The 22,381-nt window shown below is 36.6% G+C and overlaps 2 protein-coding genes across 4 annotated transcripts in view; both read left to right on the forward strand.

Moving 5' to 3' along the window:
• The window catches only part of LOC307170272 (NACHT, LRR and PYD domains-containing protein 3-like), a 412,645-nt gene extending 406,997 nt beyond the window's left edge, over window positions 1-5,648 (forward strand). The window contains exons 8-9 of the mRNA XM_079891357.1: window positions 4,577-4,623; window positions 4,699-5,648. Of these exons, the coding sequence (XP_079747483.1) occupies window positions 4,577-4,623; window positions 4,699-5,261 (610 nt within the window). The 3' untranslated portion in view covers window positions 5,262-5,648. The remainder of the gene's footprint in view (window positions 1-4,576; window positions 4,624-4,698) is intronic.
• The window catches only part of LOC307170726 (protein NLRC3-like), a 148,618-nt gene that overhangs the window by 67,442 nt on the left and 58,795 nt on the right, over window positions 1-22,381 (forward strand). For 2 of the 3 annotated variants that reach the window (XM_079891949.1, XM_079891950.1), the window contains exon 1: window positions 20,465-20,605. The exons of the other annotated variant lie outside the window; for it this stretch is intronic. The gene's annotated coding sequence lies outside the window, so the exon portion shown is untranslated. Of the gene's footprint in view, window positions 1-20,464; window positions 20,606-22,381 lie in introns of those variants that run through there. 3 annotated transcript variants of the gene reach the window in all.

Consider the following 22,381-nt stretch of genomic DNA (forward strand, 5'->3'; position numbering starts at 1 on the left):
GCACTAGTGGACCTTGTAGAAAAAATATCAAATGCTATAGCCAATAAACAATACGCTGTTGGTGTGTTCCTAGATCTAACCAAAGCTTTTGATACAGTGAATCATGAATTGTTACTTCAAAAACTGTACAGATATGGGATTAGAGGAGTGGCCTTTTCTTGGCTCCAGACTTATCTGAAGAATAGATCACAGTATATCCACACCAATGGCACTGATTCCCAGCTGCTGACAATTACCTGCGGGCTGCCACAGGGGTCAGTGTTGGGTCCGTTTTTGTTTCTTATGTATATAAACGATCTTTGTTTAGTTTCAAAAACATCAAACCTTATTTTATTTGCTGATGACACCAGCATGCTTAGTTGTGGTAAAAATGTAGAAGCATTGATAGATATAGTAGAAAAACAACTATCATTGTTAAAGAAGTGGTTTGATTCTAATAAGTTAACCCTTAATTTAAATAAAACCAAATTTATAGTTTTCGGAAATCGTGCCATTAATGTGTGTATAAATTTAAGAATAAATTATACTGAGATAGAACGAGTGAATGAAATAAAATTTCTTGGAGTATTTTTTTACAAAATAAGCTTAGCTGGAAGCCCCATATAAACTATATTAAGGCAAAGCTATGTAAATCTCTTGCAATAATATCCAAAGTTAAAGAACTTTTAAATGAAAAAAAATTATATATTTTATACTGTTCCCTGGTTCTCCCGTACATGACCTATGGCCTAGAAGTTTGGGGAAACCAATCTTAATCCAATAAGTATCATTCAAAAAAGAGCTATCCGCATTGTGAATAAAGTGGATTACAGGGCCCATACAAATGAGCTCTTCGTTAAATTAAAAGCACTAAAATTGAAGGATTTGGTCGAGTTTAAAACAGCACAATTTATGTATAATATAAGCCATAATAGGTCACCAGTGCATATCCAGGGATTGTTCCAAAAACGAGATTGTGTTAATAATTTCCGAAAGGAAGAAATGTTTCAAAAAACATATGTGAGAACGAGTGCAAATCAGCATTGTGTTTCTTTTGTTGGAATTAATGTGTGGAGTAAGTTGGACCAAGAGCTAAAAGACTAAAACCTTAATTCAATTTAAAATTCTTTTGAAGAAATCAGTTATAAAAAAATACATTGAGAATGGATGCTAAGGATGTAAATGGATGCTGGGGATGTTTTTTTTTGTTTGTTTGTTTTTTTTCTTCTTTGTGACGATTTAGGGGAATGAAAAGAGAGAAAAAAAAAAGAAAAAAAAGGGGAAGGGAAAAGAGAAAAGAAGGGAAGGAAAAGGGGAAAGAAGAGGGGGAAAAAAAGGAGAAAAAGAAATGTATAACTTCATGTATAAGACATTGGCAGCTTTACTGATTATGTTTTGTAAATGCACTGGGATAGGCGCAATAAGCTTTTGCTTCTGCCTATTCCATTTCAGACTTTATGTTGATTTATGTCATCATTTGTTAAATGTTTAAATGTCTGTAATTGGCATGATACATTTTTACCTGACAAATAAATGTTACATCTTGATTTATTCTGAAGTTTTCTGAAATATATAATGCAATTTTGTTCATTTACTTTTATTAATTTTAAGCAGTTAGTAATTTATTTGTAATAAACACTTTAAGTGGGCTATTTAAAAAGTGTTAGGGCTATGTATATGTTAAAATATGTTGTAAAACATGCGCAGAGTGTGATGACATATTGTGTGTGCACGCGCGTCTATGGTGCGCGTGAAAGAATACGTCAGAAGCGCTCAAAAAAAAAAACATTGGTCCGCAGCCGCTCTACTCCTGACCGTAGTCCACTGTCAGCGCTGGAGGCACTAGGCAGGTTTTCTGTGTTCATTTCTATTGCATTACGATTGAAAGCAGTGTCAATAATGTCAAACATATGATGTGCAGTCGAGTTCGGGTGTGTGTGTGCTGTTTAAATGAGTGTTCTCACCGATACGGTTGTTGTGAGTTTTGACGAGTTGTATCTTGACGACTTGATATTATTTCTTATTCAAAAGTGCCTTTTACAAACTTTTAAAAACTTTTACATTTTTAGGCATTAACTTAGTTATTGTTAACTCGCATTAAGACAGTAAGGAGAAAATGACAATTTGATGGATAATTTAAATATATCCTGCAATCACATGTTGGTAATGTATTCATTCCGCCGTCACATCTGAGCGGAAACATGCTTGGGTAGTTTCAAGATATAAAAATAATTAATAATACAATAATAATTGAATTGTTCATATGTGTTTATTCTTGTTGGAAGATTTTTCTTTTACTGATTATGAACACAAATTAATCACGACAAACCAAATTAATTGTAATTGTATTAATTATACCACTGATGAAAACAAGCTGATACCAAGGTATTTCAGGCCTACAATTCTGACATAATTTTTCATGAAAAATCATAATTGTATTTATTTATTTTTCTGAAAGTAAGGTTAATGTAAGCAGCTTCTTGCAATACTCTCCTAAATGCGTAATAAAACCCTAAGTGCAAGTGACCTGGATATTGGATAGGGGGCGCTGGCCCAAAAAAGGACCCACTGTTCTAAATAACGGGCGCCTTTGAAAAAATAGTAAATACAATTTTTGCATGCAGTTTGCAAAGTGACAAAATGAAGCAAAGCACAACTAGTCCACACTTATCTATTTTATTTTAATTTGGTGTTATCATAGGCAAAACACAATTGCATTATTATTATCATTTACTTTTGAACAAAGTCTTATTTCATGCAAAGTGATAATGTAATAGCACTTTTATTTTCTCTATTTGAAAGTTTGTAATGCTGTTATTGATATTATGTTTTTAAAATGTGATGTTAATAAACTATATTTTATTAACCCTTCCCTACCTCCAAAGTGGAGAATGCCAGAACACTGCTCTAAACTGTGTGTGTGTGAGAGAGAGAGAGAGAGAGAGAGAGAGAGAGAGAGAGAGAGATGTTGAATTTTGTATGATTGTGAGATTGTATTCTTGAGATAGATGTACATTTACATTTATATTTAAACACACTTACAGATGTAATTAAACTAACAATAGGACAAAAATATGCGAGTGCTCTGAGTCTGACTCTTCCCAGTTTAGTCTAACGCAATATACGTCATTTATTTTATTGTCATTTTTTCTATAGATATAGAAAAGAAAGGAAAGTGTTAGTATTTATGGATCAAGTGTTGCTGAAAAACATGCGTCTTCAGTGGTTTCTTGAAGATGTGTAGGACAGCAGCTCGGGCTGAGAGATCAGTTATTTCCCCAGCGGGAACAGTCCAGGTGAAGGTGTGTGTGTGTGTGTGAGAGAGAGAGAGTGTGTGTGTGTTATTTCCCCAGCGGGAACAGTCCAGATGAAGGTGTGTGTGTGATTCTGTGTCTCTCTGAGAGGATGTTCACTCGCAGAACTCAAGCTTCCCAGCGGGAACAGTCCAGGGGTGTGTGTGTGTGTGAGAGAGAGAGAGAGAGAGAGTGTGTGTGTTATTTCCCCAGCAGGAACAGTCCAGGTGAAGGTGTGTGTGTGTGTGTGTGTGATTCTGTGTCTCTGAGATGATGTTCACTCACAGAACTCAAGCTTCTGAAGAGTGTGTGTGTGTGTGTGTGTGTGTGTGTGTGTGTGTGCGTGAACTCGAGCTGCAGCGTCTGATCAGTTGCAGAGGTTTGACAGTGAAGCTGAAGACAACAGAGCTTTACAATAGTTCAGTCTGGACACAACAAGTGTGTGTGTGTGTGTGTGTGTGTGTGTGTGTGTGTGTGTGTGTGTGTGTGTGTGTGTGTGTTGATGTGAACTGTTCATGTACAAAACAAAGAGATTGTGAATATCAGAAGATTCTGTGTGTCTGTTTGATTACAAACTGTGACTTTAGTGTGTGTGTGTGTGTGTGTGTGTGAGTGAAGTGAGAGAGCGACTGAGGGAGTGTGTGTGAAAGAGAGTGAGTGAGGGAGTGTGTGAGAGAGAGAGTGAAGTGTGTATGAGAGAGAGAGAGAGAGATTGAGGGAGTGTGTGTGTATGAGAGAGAGAGAGTGATTGAGGGAGTGTGTGTTTGTGTATGAGAGAGAGAGAGAGTGGTGTGTGTGTGTGTGTGTGTGTGTGTGTGTGTGTGTGTGTGTGTGTGTGTGTATGAGAGAGAGGGAGAGAGAGAGAGAGAGAGTGAGTGAGTGAGGGTGTATGAGAGAGAGAGAGAGAGTGTGTGTGTGTGTGTGTGTGTGTGTGTGTGTGAGAGAGAGAGAGTGAGGGAGGGAGAGAGAGAGAGAGATACAGTGAGTGAGGGAGTGTGTGTGTGTGTGAGAGAGAGAGTGTGTGTGTGTGAGAGAGAGAGAGTGAGTGAGTGTGTGTGCGTGTGAGGGAGGGAGTGTGTGTGTGTGAGAGAGTGAGGGAGGGAGTGTGTGTAAGAGAGACAGAGTGGGAGAGTGTGTGTGTGTGTTAGTGTTTGAATTTTAATTAGTTTATTTTCCTTTGATCAGCAAGAAAATCTCTAATTTATTATATTTATTGAATACGACTCATAGGTGTACTTTAAATTTTTGTTTAATAATTTGTGTGTGTGTGTGTGTGTGTGTGTGTGTGTGTGTGTGTTTTCTAGTGTGGATCACGGAGGAGAGTTCAGGATTACATCAAGACTACACAGATGTAAGTCCTCAAACACAGTTTTAGTGTGTGTTGTTGTAAATGTTGCTGTTGTAATGTGTGTGTTCTTGTGTTCAGATGCCGTTGATCTCACACTGGATCCAAACACAGCACACACTCGTCTCGTTCTGTCTGAGGAGAACAGAAAGGTGACGTGTGTGAGAGAGAGTCAGTCGTATCCTGATCATCCAGAGAGATTTGATGAGTGGTGTCCTCAGGTTCTGTGTGGAGAGAGTCTGACTGAACGCTGTTACTGGGAGGCTGAATGGAGTGGAGATGGTGTTGAAATATCAGTGTCATATAAAGGAATCAAGAGGAAAGGAGGGAGTTGTGACAGTGCGTTTGGAGGGAATGAAAAGTCCTGGAGTCTGAGACGCTATAATCACGGACTCTCTGTCTGGCACAATTGTAACTCCACTGCTGTTTCTGCTGGTTCAGGATCCGGTAAGAGAGTAGGAGTGTTTGTGGACGTGTCGGCCGGCACTCTGTCCTTCTACAGCGTCTCTGACACACACACACTCACACGCTTACACACATTCACACACACATTCACTGAACCCCTCTATGCTGGATTTAGACTTCCTTATTTAAACTCTTCAGTGTCTCTGTGTCACATTAAACAACAAACACACACTGACTGACACACACACACACACACTGTAAAAAAATTACAAAGAAAATGTGGAACCATTTAACAATTAACACATTTCTCATTGTTTATCAGAAGAGTGTAATTACATAAACACACACACACACTCACTAAATATTCATTTTTCCAGTTGTGTAACTGATTGTGTTATGTGTTATTAAAATCCTTCAGATGATCTGATTAAAACTGCTGGATCTCAAAGGATTATTATAATCAATAATGTGAAATGAATAACACATCATCTATATAATCATAGAGATAACTGTAAAATGAACATTAATCTACTGTCACCTCCAGTATTTCACTGTTAATTCACATGATGCATTATTACAGTTTAATCATGTTATTGTAGTTTATGGTCAATAAACGCTTGTTCCTGTTTCAGTCTGAACATGTTTCTTCAGTTGTTGATCTTTGACTGTTATTTTCATTCATGATAAACGTTTGTCACCCTGAGTTTCACTGTTTTTACACGTTTGCTTTTTAATGTCCAGTTTTGACTGAATCACTTTATGAATCTTCATCAAAAGAGAGTTTGGATTGAATCTAATACAGAAGGACTGTTGAACAGGAAAGTAAATGAGTCTGGGACAAATAATCAAAGTCATAGTAAAAAAACACTTTATTTTAATGTGTAATTATATATTTAAGTACTGAGTAATATTAAGTACATGTACGTACTATAGGGTTAGGGTTCATTTATAGTTATTACTATAGTAAATACATGTAAAAAACAAAACATGTATCAAGTTTTTATAAATGTACGCAGTATTCGTGTTTGTTTCATATAGTTTTAGAAAAATTTTATGAAACTTTTATATTATTTTCTACCCAAGCAACTTCCTAGCAACACCCTAACAACCACCCAGAACACCCTAGTAACAGCCTAGCAACCACCAAAAATACCCACTATACACACTCGTACACTTATAAACGCATACACTTATAAACTCATGAATTTATACACTTATGAACTCTTAAACTCATAAATTAATAAACTCTAAACTCTTACTCATTTAAGCATCTAAAAAAATAAAATTATTTTTCCACAAATTGTGCTTGCAAATTGTATAATATCCAAGGAAAACATGTCTAGTAATTGTGCAGTTAATTCTCATATTTCACTAATAAAACACGATAAAAATTATTTTAAGAAAAGGCTTATATTTACCTTTTAATAGTTTGTTTACATCTACCTTGTAAATATATTTTTTTATTAAAAAGGTTACAATTACAACAACAATTCAAGTGTAATCTTTCTTTGTAAAAACTAAAGTATACATTTTATCATACATATTTCAAAGTTAAGGATTCATTACTTTGAATATAGCCTAGGCTACATTGGAACAAACACTATAATAACATATTATTTGATGATTTTATTTTTGACAAAACATGCTAAATTTAACATATGAGCAAAAATTGGCAAACAAAAGCTTATTTGAGGTGGCAGATATTTTACAGTAAAAATGTATAATCTATCCAAAACTAGTCAACGAAATGTTGTCTTTCATATGTCTGTAACATAGGTCTTTCGTTTTTATTATAGGGAATATAAATGTTAATTTGCAGTTTAATACCTTGCTTATACAAATACATTTTATTTCAACATATTTCAGTCGATTTTTACTCATCTCAGTATAGCAATACAGTTTGCTAAAAGCGCCATTCATTCACACACAGAAACGCGATTCAAATTTAAACCGTCTTTTTGCGAGTTGTGGTAAACAGCGCGCATCTCTGCCGTTCATTCATTCACACACAGAAACGCGATTCACTTGAGAATGAAAAAAAACTTACTACAGTATTCCATAGCTCAGGATTCGTAGCTCCTCGAAATACCAGCACTTCTGAGGTACATTTTCCATTATTATTATTACGATAGTATTATTCCTCACAGCGCTGCGAGATGGTGTAAACAAGTACAATGATCTGATTAAACATGATGTGTTTTCTCGAGCTGATATGGGGGCGTTTGCAGGATTGCCTCATCATTTGCATTTGAATAGCGCGCGGTCTCCGTGGGCGGGGTCACATTAAATCATGAGCTGAGATGAGAACGACTGACATCTCTCTCTTTTCATACATATTACATAAACTGTGAATATTTGTTTTTTATAAAATTACTTCATTTAAAAGAAGATAATTCAAGCTCCATGCCTGTGTGTCTGTATGCCTGTTTGCCTGAGTATTCGCTGAGTTACAGTTCCTTTTCGGACGCGTTTCAGAATGGACTTCACTGACAGAGAGAAAGCAGAACTCACATCATGTTTATTTTTCTTTATTTGGCAAAAAGCACAACACGTGGTTTTTATTGTGAGTATACACAAAAAAAAAAACACACTTAACAGGATCGATTGATGTATGAAACTTGAATGTAAGATCAAAGTCAGCAGAGTATTTTGAGTCTCTTTTACACTGATAAGAAAAAAAGCGAGCTGGTATCGCCGGCGATACCGCCGACCCCAGGGGGTTAACTTTATGAAGTAACTGTGTAATGCTATCAAAACTCTGAGTCGAGTCATTGAGTAGATCCCACACATTCTGTAGCTGTTCTTTTGCGAAACTGGCATCATTTCTTTCCTCTGATTCATTCCCTTCATCAGACTGATCTGCAGGAGGAGGCCTGGGGCGTGATATCATGGTTCTGTTAATGAGTGGTTTATGAAATCCAAACCAGCAGTGCTTCTTGTTCTTTCTACAGGATTTTGAGTGGTTACGGTCACTTACAATTTTATGTAATTCTGGGTCTTTGTTTGGGCCTGGTAATTTGCACGAGATATATTTATCAATGAAATCACACACATCCTGATCTTGATCTTTTTCAAACTCTGGAGCATCTTTAACCCAAAATAAGCAGTGAATGTGTGGAGAGACACGTAATTGGAACTCTTCTCTGTAAAAAAAGTAAATTACCTCACCGATAGGTCGAGCATGGGAATTGATCAAATCTCTCATCAAGGCTTCAACTCGTTTCTCAAACATCCTCATGGCTGTATCTGGATTACTTCTGAGGATTTCACATTTTTCAGACCAGTCTAATTCAGCAAAGTTCATGGTTTCACCTTGTTGTGCTTTAATAGCAGTAATCACATCAGGCCATCTCATCTCAGCAGCACTAAACGTACAGTAAAATGTAGGAGTGCCCAGCTGTCTCAGCATAGCAAACAGATCACGGAGAGATTTATCCCTGTATGCTGGAGTCCCTCTTAATGGTTGCATGAATTGTGTGGCTTCCTTATTTATTACAAGCTTTTCTAACTCATGCTTGTCCTGCAGCAGTGAACAGTTTATTCTGCGTCCATCACGAGTCATGGGTTTTGCTTTCCTCAGCTGGATAGACATACTAGATGTGGCCATGTTCATTTCAGTCACAAACTGCGCAAAGAAGACATAGTTGGTATCCTTCGGACAACGATTGTCAATAGAGAATAGTCTAGAGTTAAAGTATCTGCTGGGGGAAACATGTTTTGCTCTACCAGGCTCATCAAAGGTGTTCTTGCAATCTGGAAACTGCACTGGAAACGCCATAGACTCAAGTTTAGGGATTTTGAAAGTGTTTACAAGACTGTTTCTCTCTGCTGGGGCAATGCAAAATATTCCATCATAAGTCAACAGCTGCTGGCCGAGATCTGGGGGCTGAAGACATGTATCCAAGGCAAGGCCTCTTTATTGCTCTTCTGCAGTAGTGTCATCGTTAGAATCATTGTGTCCATTCTCATTGCTATGTTCTTCGGTGTTCTCAATATCCATTTCCTCATCAGGAGCACTGATATAATTTGCACACTGTTCATGCTCATTAAACATTTCTTCTTCAGAGAGTTCTGCATTAATGAAGATATCTTTATATTCTGAATGGATATCTTTTAGCTTTCTTAAAGCAGACAAAACCTTTTGCATGTTCAAAGTCTGAAACTGATAGTGACCTTGGTAGCACAGACGTCTTTTCAGTTTCACTGTAGTTGTGCAGTTGTGTTTCACTTCTTGGTCTGGGTAAAGAATTTACTGTTTTTTCTACTTCAGATGCAACAGAAATCACGGCACCTTTTATAGCTCTTCGCTGGCCTTTCGGTAATGTAACATTCTTAGCAAAAGGAATGTACTTTGCAATAACGTGTCTTTCAAGAACATTCAAATCGCAGTTATGGAGGAATGGGAGCGAACTGAAGTTTATAGGCTAAAGCAATGTCTGGCATCAGACCTCTCAATAGTGTATTATGGCAGCAGTGACAGATCCACTCTGTTTTCCTGTTCTCCAAGCCACATTGATCAGGGCAGTCAGAGCAGACGTGAACATAGTTTCCAGTCAAGCAAACTGAAGCAACTGTCGGATTCTTCTGATTGCGCTCACGATCACATGATTTGACTTGATTTGAGAAGAGTGCTCTGGCACAGCATGTGCCAGACATAAGTTGGCCCCTGTTTTATAACGTCTCTGAAAACATTTAAGGCTCTTAACACCGTCGGATCTTGTACTGCGTCAGGCTGGGTATTTTGTAATGGGTTTTTCTGCTGGCGCTTCAGATCATTTTTTTTTGTATTTGCGCTGTATGTCTTGTGCACAGCATACTGTGTGAAGTACCTTGAGCAGAGGTGGACAGTAACAAAGTAAATTTACTTGAGTACTGTACTTAAAGGGATACTCCACTTTTTTTGGAAATAGGCTCATTTTACATCTCCCCCAGAGTTAAACAGTTGAGTTTTATCGTTTTCGAATCCATTCAGCCGATCTCCGGGTCTGGGGGTCCCACTTTTAGCATAGCTTAGGATAATGAATTGAACCGGACAAGACCATTAGCATCTCTCTCAAAAAAATGAACGAAGAGTTTCGATATTTTTCCTATTTAAAACTTGACTCTTCTGTAGTTACATCGTGTACTAAGACCGACGGAAAATGAAAAGTTGTGATTTTCTAGGCTGATATGGCTAGGAACTATACTCTCATTCCTGCGTAATAATCAAGAAACTTTGCTGCCGTATCATGGGTGAAGCAGGCGTAATGATATGACGCAGCGCCTGATAATAGTCCCCAGCTCAGTAGCCTATTATCAGGCGGCATGCGCTGCGTCATATCATTACGCCTGCTGCACTCATGGTATGGCAGCAAAGTTTCTTGATTATTATGCAGGAATGAGAGTATAGTTCTTAGCCATATCAGCCTAGAAAATCGCAACTTTTCATTTTCCTTCGGTCTTAGTACACGATGTAACTACAGAAGAGTCAAGTTTTAAATAGGAAAAATATTGAAACTCTTTGTTCATTTTTTTGAGAGAGATGCTAATGGTCTTGTCCGGTTCAATTCATTATGCTAAGCTATGCTAAAAGTGGGACCCCCAGACCCGGAGATCGGCTGAATGGATTCGAAAACAGTAAAACTCAACAGTTTAACTCTGGGGGAGATGTAAAATGAGCCTATTTCCAAAAAAAGTGGAGTATCCCTTTAAGTACACTTTTTGAGTATCTGTACTTTACTTGAGTATTATTTTTTCTGGAAACTTTTTACTTTAACTTCACTACATTTGAAAGACAAATATCATACTTTTTACTCCACTACAATTCTGTCATGGTCCTTGAGTAGAAAGTAACATCAGTCAGTGGATGATTTTGGTTGCAGGGGTTGCATTTTGGTTGGAAATGAAAGTCGGGTTGACGTCAGAACCCTGCATCTGATTGACATCAGAACCCGACGTCAGATTGACGTTGGATATTGATTGAAAATAAAAGTCGGGTTGACGTCAGAACCCGACTGATGTTGGTTTCTGACGTCAACCCTATTTTCATTTTCAACCACAATACAACGTATGTCCAATGTTGGAGATCAACGTCAATCTGACATTGGATTCTGACATAAACCTGATTTTCATTTTCAACGTTGGGTTTGGTTTTCTAAATGCGAATTTTGTCACTTTTTTGGAGCACACTAGATTATAGATAACAGTAAGGCTAACATATTCACACTAAAAGCCAAAAAACTTTAAATAGGGCAATATTTTAGGGAACAGCCATTTGGGTGTCTGAAACCATTGTGGATGTTATTTAGTGCACTTATTCAATCTCATATTCAATCCCACTACTGGAACTGTGTTCTAGAAATAAATTTGATATTGATATGAGGGTAGGCAGGCATAGATTCAGAGGCATACGGTACTTTAAGTACATACAACAATGCAACAATAATAAAACAATGCATTAACATTTACTTCTGATACTTAAGTATTTTTAAAAACGAGTACTTCTGTACTTTTACTTAAGTAAAAATAGGTCTTTACAACTTTTACTTGTAACGGAGTAATATTTGACCAGTAGTATCTATACTTTCACTCAAGTAAGGAAGTTGTGTACTTCGTCCACCTCTGACCTTGAGTGCAGATATTTTGTTTTTAGATTTGAATAAATTATATTCTTTCTGACGAGCCCTAAAATGTACATCACAGTGATAACGTTGTTTAAAAATGTTCTTCTTTTTTCATAGAAGTTAGGATCATTTTCGCATCGGTTTGTATAATGGTCTATTTGCCTTTGCCTAAAAATTAGATCCTTTAAGCTTTTTAAAACACGACACAAAAGTATCACAGAATGATCCCATGCGACACATGTCGTATATTCCAATTGTTTTGGGTGTATATGATATGAACTTTAATGTATTGTTCACTGAAAATCCTGAGCTTGGCCGTTGGTCTTCAGTGCACAGCTGCGCGACTCTATTAGCGCCGCAGTTCACTCCGATTCACCCACAAAAAGCACACAAGTTGTGGAGGAATACAGGTACTAAACATTTACATATTGTTTCATTATAAAAATGTAAAGTGGTAGTGCATCAACTCCAGATCTCAGATCACATCTTCTCATTGCTTTTCAGCGATGGCGCATACCATATAAAAAGTGAGTCATATCGTGTGAGCTGAGACTGACGAGTTTCACTGAGCAACACTAGCCAGGTTTCCATCCAAGTGTTTTTTTGCGAAAAAAGGCTTTAGCGCATCAAAATGTTTACCGATATAGCTGATGGAAATGGCAATTATCGATATTTTTTGCAAATGTCGACACAATCCTTTTCCGTTTAACTTTAGCGCATACATTCTATGTCAATACTTTAAATGACGCGAAAAACTAGTTTGGAAACACTTTTTGTCGAAAAAAAAAGGGCTTTAACGCAAATAAATGTGGTGTCACATGATTTTCATCACGTGCGCACTAGCGGCGCCAGGATTTTGATTGTAGGTGAATCAAAGAAAACTGGATGGGCCAGTTAAAATAAGCCAAAAAAAACAAAACAAAAACGGGTTCCCCTTCATCTCCGTTTCAGCGCTTTTCTGCAGCACTGAGGACAGCAACTCAGTAGCCTACCTGAATTTAAATAATGCGTAATTAGCATAGGTTTTAAAAAAATTAAACAGGGATTTTTTGTTGCTTTTTTAATACAATTACAATTTCATTTAATGTATTGTTTAATACAATTATAGGCCTATTATTTTTAGTTTATTAACAGCAACAACAACTGTAAAGATGAAGTTGACGATCGCCATCTCCATAGTAGTGAACGCGCCTATAGAGAGAAATGCACATCATGGATTACATAACCAGAGAGTAGCCTATTTCTTTTCGTTTTAAATTGTTAAAAAGACATTTCAAGCTTTCTTAAGATATATTTCATGTCTGTGAGGCATATGCTGAGTTTCGTTAAAGGAGAACTCCGGTCAATTTTAACATTGAGCTCATTTTTTTGTACATTTGGAGTGCTGTCAATACAGAGAACAACGACAAAAATCGGTGTTGCCTACATCGAGTTATTCTATTTTTAAAATTTGCACCCTGTTGACTTCAATGGGGCAAGTACTAAACCTGCTTTTAGGCTCTTAACATCCTTGATGTGTCATTACAAGTGCACAGAAAATGTGAGTGATTCCTTCTGAGTGAACACGAGTGGATCTGACTGCAGTAGATGTAAAATATATGTATAAAAATGATGTTATTTAAGCCAGCGCAAATACCTGTTTACATCCTGTTTTTCGGTTGAAGTCCAAAGTAGTCGATTGCCGAGTTCACGCGCGTGATCATAGGTAACTAAACCCATGCGCGTGAACTCGGCAATCGACTACTTTGGACTTCAACCGAAAAACAGGATGTAAACAGGTATTTGCGCTGGCTTAAATAACATCATTTTTATACATATATTTTACATCTACTGCAGTCAGATCCACTCGTGTTCACTCAGAAGGAATCACTCACATTTTCTGTGCACTTGTAATGACACATCAAGGATGTTAAGAGCCTAAAAGCAGGTTTAGTACTTGCCCCATTGAAGTCAACAGGGTGCAAATTTTAAAAATAGAATAACTCGGTGTAGGCAACACCGATTTTTGTCGTTGTTCTCTGTATTGACAGCACTCCAAATGTACAATAAAATGAGCTCAATGTTAAAATTGACCGGAGTTCTCCTTTAAGTTAGGATGAGATGCGCTCCTGTTCACGAGCAATGCAAGTGACCGCACGGGCGCCTCTATGATTGTTGTCTGCTATAGCCTATTTAAATATTTTTATTTATTAAATGCAGGTAAATGGTTGATAAAAAAATATTAAAATTAACATACAATTTATACAAAACGAAATTCACTTTAAACAAAGTCTTTCAGCAAAACTTAACTTAATTAAGTGGTCAAAATCATGTCTGACCCGCTCCATGTCTCTCGATATTGCTCATCCCGTGCGGTTCACTTTTCATAATCAACATAGATGAAAAAATAACATTATAATATTTTAACAAATATGAAACAAAATGCGCTTATTTAATAGCAACAACACAGTAGGCCTACAGACTCTCTATTTGTACAAATTGCTGCACATTCATTTTATTCTGAATTTTGCACACATAAGTTGAAAGGCATTTGTTTGTGCATGCATGTAAAACATATCTGCAACATTTATCAAGTGTGCTGACTGGAACCCCAAAAGGTAGAATTTGCGATAAAAAAATAAAATAAAATAAAAGATGTATGGAAACGGCTCAAGGGCACTTTTTTTTGCGATACACCAAAACATATGCGACAAATCGCTTTCGTCATTCGTGACGTCATCACGCACACAATCTTATCGGTAAAAGGCCAATTGAATGGAAACAGTCTGGAGACGGCAAAGTTCGTAATGTTTTTTTATCGCATATTCACTTTGTCGATAACATAACAGCGCAAAAAGTGGATGGAAACTAGGCTACTGACTCTGTTGGGCACTTCTGCGCAAAATTCCTGATGCATGTATTTTCTTTTTTTCTACCACAGGTGGAAATGAAAAGTTTTGGTATGTCTCCGGCAGTGGTCTGGTGTGCACAGATGGGCACAAACCGGAGGATTTCTTCTTTGAGTTTGTGGAGTATGGACAGGTTGGCATCAAGGGTCAGAATGGCAAGTACCTGCGTGGAGACCAGGGAGGCACGCTGATGGGCGATGGGTTAAGCGTGAACGCTTCTTCCCTGTGGGAGCACTGAGTGCTGGACAGAACCAGAGACACAAACACACACTCACTCAGAAACAATCAGTTCTCGTAAAGACACCTGTTAAACTAATGACTTTCAGGAGAACGCTGTTCATTCATGTTCTTTCTTCCGTCTCTTTTGTGAGTAAGTGAAATATGTGTGGTTTTATCTGTTTCTAATACTGTAAATGTTAGTGTCACCCTTTGATTCATCAGAAAAATACAATATTACACTTCACTCGAGAATTTTTTTAAAGCATGGCCACAATCGGGCCACCCTTCACAGAGAGCGGCCAACACAAGTCATGCACAATTCTTAAATCAATGAGGTTTTCATACATTTTTACTGAGTTTCTTTGCTGCTGGCTCTACCACTTTGTTCATTCACTGTTATTTAAAGTTCAAGCATATTTGGGATTAAGAAACTATTAAAATAACAGCTTCAATATTTCCATGTTTAATTTTTTTCTTCATTAAGAATAACACACATAATAAAATATAAATATAAAACAACATTTGAAGAAAAAAAAGCTTCTGTTCAAAATTGGAGTTCTGTTTTCACACTTTGTTGTGTTTTGGGTTCCAACAAGAATATTCATGAGCATATGATAAAATAAAATAACTACAGCTTAATGTTGTTCTGATCATGTTTTATTTCAAATCTGAGGATAACTCTAAAACTTTTTTAGACCATGCCATGTGATTTTGTTTAGAGGAGACTAAAATGCTAATAATAGTTACTCATACAACATTATTTTGTAGTATTCTACTGTGATAAAGGCTATTTCGATTAGCAATAAAGCTGGAATTAGCTAAATACTTTATTCTTATGAAAATACCTGATGATGAGTCTACCTGTTATGAGTCTTCTTTATACTTTCTGTGTGAGAGCGCCCTCTGGCTTCGAGTATGAATAGAGTTGTTCAGATATGACTGAACCTGAAAGTCTAATTCACTGCTGGTTCCTTCGAGATTTTCCTATGGGGTTTAATAATGGAGTTTTCTGATTTATGTGTAAAATAAAGCCTGTGGTAAACATAACTTCAGTACACTTTGGCATGTTGTTTCTACAAAGTAAATTACACACACCCATAGCGAAAACGCAAATTTTGAAACAGTTATGCTCTTTTTTTAATAACATTAACAGTTTTTTAATAAGTAACTAGAAAAGACAGCTGGGGTGTGAGTTGAGTGTGTGTGCAGTGTACTTTGTACAACAAAACATCAAAGTATCGTCAGTTATGTTTACCACAGGCTTTATTTTACTCATAAATTGAAATCACAGCGAACATTTACGCTGTGAAACATTATAATGCCATTATAAAAACCCCTTAGGAAAATCTCGAAGGAACCAGCATAGGTATGCGATTGGGGGGTTGTAAAAATATATATATTATTGCATAACAATAAGTGTATTGTGATTGTCTAAACATTTTAGTAACTAAACTGAATTTTATTAGGTTTAGTGACAACAAGTTACAATGTTTACATGGTACAATTTCTTTTTTTTATTGCTTGACACAAATTCCACAATTTCAATTCAATTCAATTCAATTCAATTCTTGTGATTTGGTTTTAATATTGACTAATTTGGATAAATATTAGGTATACAAGATTTAATTTATCACAAGAGGCATTCATTTTTCACAAGAAAAAAAAAAAAAAACTCACCTAAAGCTGTAAACATACAGAGAGCCCTGTCAGCTGGTAGTATTATTTAAGGTTAAAAATAACTCAAATTAAATATAATGCGTTTTTTATTATAATAACAACTTTATTTAATGATATAAGTAAAAATATAATAAATATGTAATATAATACACATATTTAGCAAAATACTCTGTAGCTCTTTTTTTTTTTTTAAGCCAACTAACGTGCTATAGCCTATGGTCATTAAATGGCTTTCTTAAATGGGTAAATGTGGCATAATTGTTCTCCAGCTGTTTTATTGACCTCTTTCCACGGTTGAAAAACACTGATTGATCGATATTATCTATGAGGAATATACATTTTGGTAAGTTGTAGCCTACTGTATCTTTCAAAAGTGTTCGTGTTTATTTACTATTAGCTAGTAGAGATGATCGGTTCACGTGTCGCTATGGGATCTGTCAATCACATTTACAAGCGCCAAAACGGTATTGTTTGATTTTTGTAATAAAATTGACAGAATCTGAGAGCTGAGATTTTTTTTATATCATAATAACCTGCTCTGTTGGTCTCCGTGTCCTCTTTGCTTCGTGATTTTTCTGTGCGTGAGAAAATGGATGTGTGGCGTGAGAGTGTATGAAAAGAGTCAGTCGCCTTTATTTGGAGCACTTTTATCATGGATAGACTTAGCTGGACTTCAAAACAGAAACGGCCATTCACTGCCATTATAAAGCTTGGATATTTTTATATATATACAGCGGGGGAAATAAGTATTGAACACGTCACCATTTTTCTCAGTAAATATATTTCCAAAGGTGCTATTGACATGCAATTTTCACCAGATGTTGCTAACAACCCAAGGAATCAGTACATACAAAGAAACCAAAACAAATAAGCTCAGAAATTAAGTTATGTGTAATAATGTGAAATGACACAGGGAAAAAGTATTGAACACATGAAGAAAGGGAGGTGCAAAAAGGCATGGAAAGCCAAGACAACAGCTTAAAACTATTAGTAATTAAAAAGCAATCCAGCCCCCTGTCCGTGCAAATTAATAACAGCTGGTTCAGTCCCAACGGATGGCCTACAAAAAGGTCTCATTGCCAAGGTGTCACACAAGACACATCTCATGATGGGTAAAAGCAAAGAGCTGTCTCAAGACCTTCGCAACCTAATTGTTCCAACACATAATGATGGCATTGGTTATAGGCGCCATTCTAAGCTTCTGAATGTTCCAGTGAGCACTGTTGGGGCCATAATACGCAAGTGGAAAGACAATCATTTCACCATAAATTTGCCTCGACCAGTGCTCCTCGCAAGATTTCTGACAGAGGAGTGAAAAGAATAATCAGAAGAGTTATCCAAGAGCCATCACCAAGGTGTATGGCGTTTTTAGGGTAATGTGCAGTGCCATTTCTCCTCCAAACATGGTGTGTATTATGGCATCCAAACAATTCAATTTTGCTCTCATGTGACCACACTAAATTCTCCCAGTATTTCCCTGGCTTTTCCAAATGTTGTGCAGCAAACTTTAAACGAGCTTCAACATGCTTTTTTTCTTCAGTAATGGAGTCTTGCGTGGTGAGCATGCATACAGGCCATGGCGGTGGAGTGCATTACTTACTGTTTTCTTTGAGACAACAGTACCTGCTATCTGCAGGTCTTTTTGAAGCTCTCCACAAGACTGGCCCTTGGCTCTTGGACAACTCTTCTGATTATTCTTTTCACTCCTCTATCAGAAATCTTGCGAGGAGCACTGGTCGAGGCAAATGTATGGTGAAATGAATGTCTTTCCACTTTCGTATTATGGCCCCAACAGTGCTCACTGGACCATTCAGAAGCTTAGAATGGCGCCTACAACCAATGCCATCATTATGTGTTGGAACAATTAGGTTGCGAAGGTCTTGAGACAGCTCTTTGCTTTTACCCATCATGAGATGTGTCTTGTGTGACACCTTGGCAATGAGACCTTTTTGTAGGCCATCCGTTGGGACTGAACCAGCTGTTATTAATTTGCACGGACAGGGGGCTGGATTGCTTTTTAATTACTAATAGTTTTAAGCTGTTGTCTTGGCTTTTCATGCCTTTTTGCACCTCCCTTTCTTCATGTGTTCAATACTTTTTCCCTGTGTCATTTCACATTATTACACATAACTTAATTTCTGAGCTTATTTGTTTTGGTTTCTTTGTATGTACTGATTCCTTGGGTTGTTATCAACATCTGGTGAAAATTTCATGTCAATAGCACCTTTGAAAATATATTTACTGAGAAAAATGGTGACGTGTTCAATACTTATTTCCCCCGCTGTATATATATAACTCAGATTGTATTCATTTGAAAGAAGACGATGTCTTACATGATGTCATATACATCTAGGATGGCTTGAGGGTGAATAAATCATGGGCTAATTTTCATTTTTGGGTGAACTATCCATTTAATGTCATAATTTTCACTTTTTTACATTTTAAGTAATAATTTAAACTTTTCATCTCATAATTGTGACTTAGTATGTCATCAATTCAACTTTCTATGTCATAATTATGACTACCAGAGCATGTTTTTTTTTTCTTTCTTATATGGCAAAAATGGGCTTCCATACCTCCTCGATGTGTTAGAAGTTAAATGACTGCACCACCATTACAACCTTAGGAAATCAAAAATACCACACAGGTTTATTCAGTTAAAGGTAGGCCTATAGTTCACTTCAAAATGAAAATTCTGTCATCATTTACTCACCCTCAAGTTGTTTCAAACCTGTATGAATTTATTTCTTCTGCTAAACACGAAGGAAGATATTTTGAAGAATATTAATAACCAAACAGTTAACTGGAACCCTTGACTTCCATATGGGTAGAGTGGGGGAAAACGCCCCCCTGGGGTAAAACGCCCCCCACCTGTTTTTCCCAAAATAACCACTAAAAGTAGTCAATATAGGTTTTTACTGTTGTTATGCACTACGTTGATAACGGGGATATACAAATCTCTATGGAGAAGCTGATACCAGCAACATATTTGAAGAGAAGAGGATTACATGGTAAATGCTATAATTTTCAGATATTAGTAAACAAGTGTTTAAGAGAATATTGTTCTGCATGATATCACAGTGATGTATGATAGATGAATAGTGAAGTCTGTAGTTTGAGATCATATGTTATTTATAAGGAATATAGTTATATTTAAAAAATTAAACATTTTTTAAAAAAGTCATAGCTTGTGGGGTAAAACGCCCCCTACGCTGAGGGGTAAAACGCCCCCCTGGGAGCATAGTTTCTCTCTATCATAATTACTATAATAAAATATTTCTGTCTATCAAATCCTTTGTTTTACACTTAATGCAGTATAACTGGTAAAATCAAAATATTTGAACAAAACATAAAAAAATTACCTCAAGTGAACATTAACTAGCTAGCTTGCTAGCAAAGTTAGCTCACTGATGGAAGGTAGTTAAATTTGGCTATTTTGGACATTGCTGAAATAAATATTAATATATAAACATGTTTATACATTACTTGCCTTTTACTTTTAGAGATTAAAAACTATTATCTGTTAATTTTGCTGTTGATCTATCAAGCAAACTGGTTTGTAAGAAAGGGGGCATTTTACCCCACCGCTGGGGCAAAACGCCCCCTTTGTACAAAAATATTTTCAGTCAAAATGCTAATTAATTATGAAGGCTAAGCAATTTTAATATTTGGCGAATAACTCCTGCCATAACCACTCAAAACCCGGATGGCAATTCTAGTCACATTTATGTTTTGTTTCACTGTAATGTCACATTTTCCTTAAGGGGGGCGTTTTCCCCCACTCTACCCCCTATACATTTTTCCTGCTATGGACTTTGGGCTTGTTTTTCTGTGAAGTCGCTTACAAATATTGGTAGTCGCGGTTTTTTGGGTCTTGTTTCTAAAGTGTAGTTATTAGGGCTTGTTCCCAGCTCCAAAATAAGTTGTCAAGCAGATATTTTCTATATGTTATTTAAACGTAGGAGTTTGTCTTGCCTGTTCCCTCTGTCCCTCCCCTTTCCCCATACACACAGGAGACAGTTTTCCCTCAGTCATCCACCACCGCGCTTCTGTGCTAGTGCACGGGGGTCTATTAGAAGCAGGATGTGGGTGGGAAAACTGTCTCCTGTGTGTATGGGGAAAGGGGACTGTGCACTGTAGCCTTCTGTAGACGCCATTTCGGAAGATAGAAAATCAGCAATCGCTTCACATGTGACAGTAAGTTCGTTAAACTTTTCATAGCTGTAATATCAATAGAGTATTTGCGTCTCAACAGACCTTATGACGAACTCAAACTCAAACACGATAAAGTTGAAAGTTACTTTCGTTATCTAGGCCTGCTTCACAACACGTCAACTGATGGGCATTCCGGCTCTTTTTCGTGAGCCGGCTCGTATGAATCACAAACGGCTCTTTAAAAATATGTTTTAACTCGCTGAAAGTCCACAACTGTGCAACGTGAATATTCACATTTTTAATTGTCAATAACAACCCGAAAACGTGTCTGCTTGCCTTGCACATCTAATTAATGGGCAAAGTTATGACTGATTATTTTTCTTACCTTCTTTTTTTTTTTCTTTTTTTTTTATGTGGATGTTATTGAGCTTGTAGAAGTTTAGCTCTCGCGTTCTTCTGAACATCTTGCGCTGCAATTGCCCAATGTCATTTCTGAGTCATATCAGACCATAATCTGTCTCTTTTAAATGCCTATTCCACGAGTGGTAGGCTACGATTGGCTGTTTTAAAATATAACTTAATATCAAAATAACAAAATATTATATTATGTAAGGGATAATGTATAGTGAGCCGGTTGTTATAGTGAATAACAACCCCCACAGGCTGAACGGGATCCCGACGCGAAGCGGAGGGATCTTGAATCAGCCTGAAGGGGTTGTTATTCACTATAACAACCGGCTCACTATACATTATCCCGCTTATTACATGGCTACCTACAAAATAAATAAATAAATTGACACAAATTATTTATTTAAAAGGAGTTTATTGATTTAAAAACGATTGTATTGCTTCCGCTAAAGAAAATAGTCCGTTCCGCGTCCATAGCAACGCGCTGTTTTGCATGGCAACGGTCTGTTATAGTTCTTAGCGGTCTGTTATCAAGAAATAACAGACCGCATTCTAAATTGGAATTCAGCCAAGCCATGTAATAATACAAAATAACAACTTTTGAGTTTAGCTTGGATTGATAATTATGGAGGGTAATTGGGGGGATGTATAAAAAATCTTGCATCACAGGGTGTATTGTGATTGTCAAAACATTTTAGTATCTAAACAGAATTGCAGAGTGACAAAATGTTACAATGTTTACATGGTAGGCTACAAATTCTGGTAAGGTTAAGCTACGTTTTTATTTATTTATTGCTTGACACAAATTTCATGATTTGATTCAATATTGACTCATTTGGATAAATATTAGGTAAACAAGATAGGCATTAATTTTTCTCAAGAATAAAAAAAAATCTAACCTAATGCTGTAAACATACAGAGAGCCCTGTCAGCTGGTAGTATTATTTAATGTTAAAATAACTCAAATTAAATATAATGCGCTTTTAACAACTTTATTTAATGATGTAAGTAAAAATATAACAAATAATACACATATTTAGCAAAATACTCTCTATAGCTCTTTTTTATTTTATTTTTTATTTTTTTATAGCCTATATTATGGTATTATGGTCATTAAATGGCTTTCCTGAGGTAAATGTAATGTGACCTATTGTTCTCCAGCTGTTTTATTGACCTCTTTGCGCGGTTGAAAAACACTGATTGATCAATATTATGTATGAGGAATATACATTTCGGTAAGTTGTACTGTATCTTTCAACAGTGTTCATGTTTATTTTAGAGATGATCGGTTCACGTGCCGCTAGGGATCTGTTACGTCACATAAGCGCCAAAACGGTATTTATTTTTTGAATTTCGTAATAAAATTGACAGAATCTGAGAGCTGAGATTTTTTTTTTTTATATCATAAAA

Source organism: Squalius cephalus (genome assembly GCF_949319135.1).
Source record: "Squalius cephalus genome assembly, chromosome: 1".
Lineage (NCBI taxonomy): Eukaryota > Metazoa > Chordata > Actinopteri > Cypriniformes > Leuciscidae > Squalius > Squalius cephalus.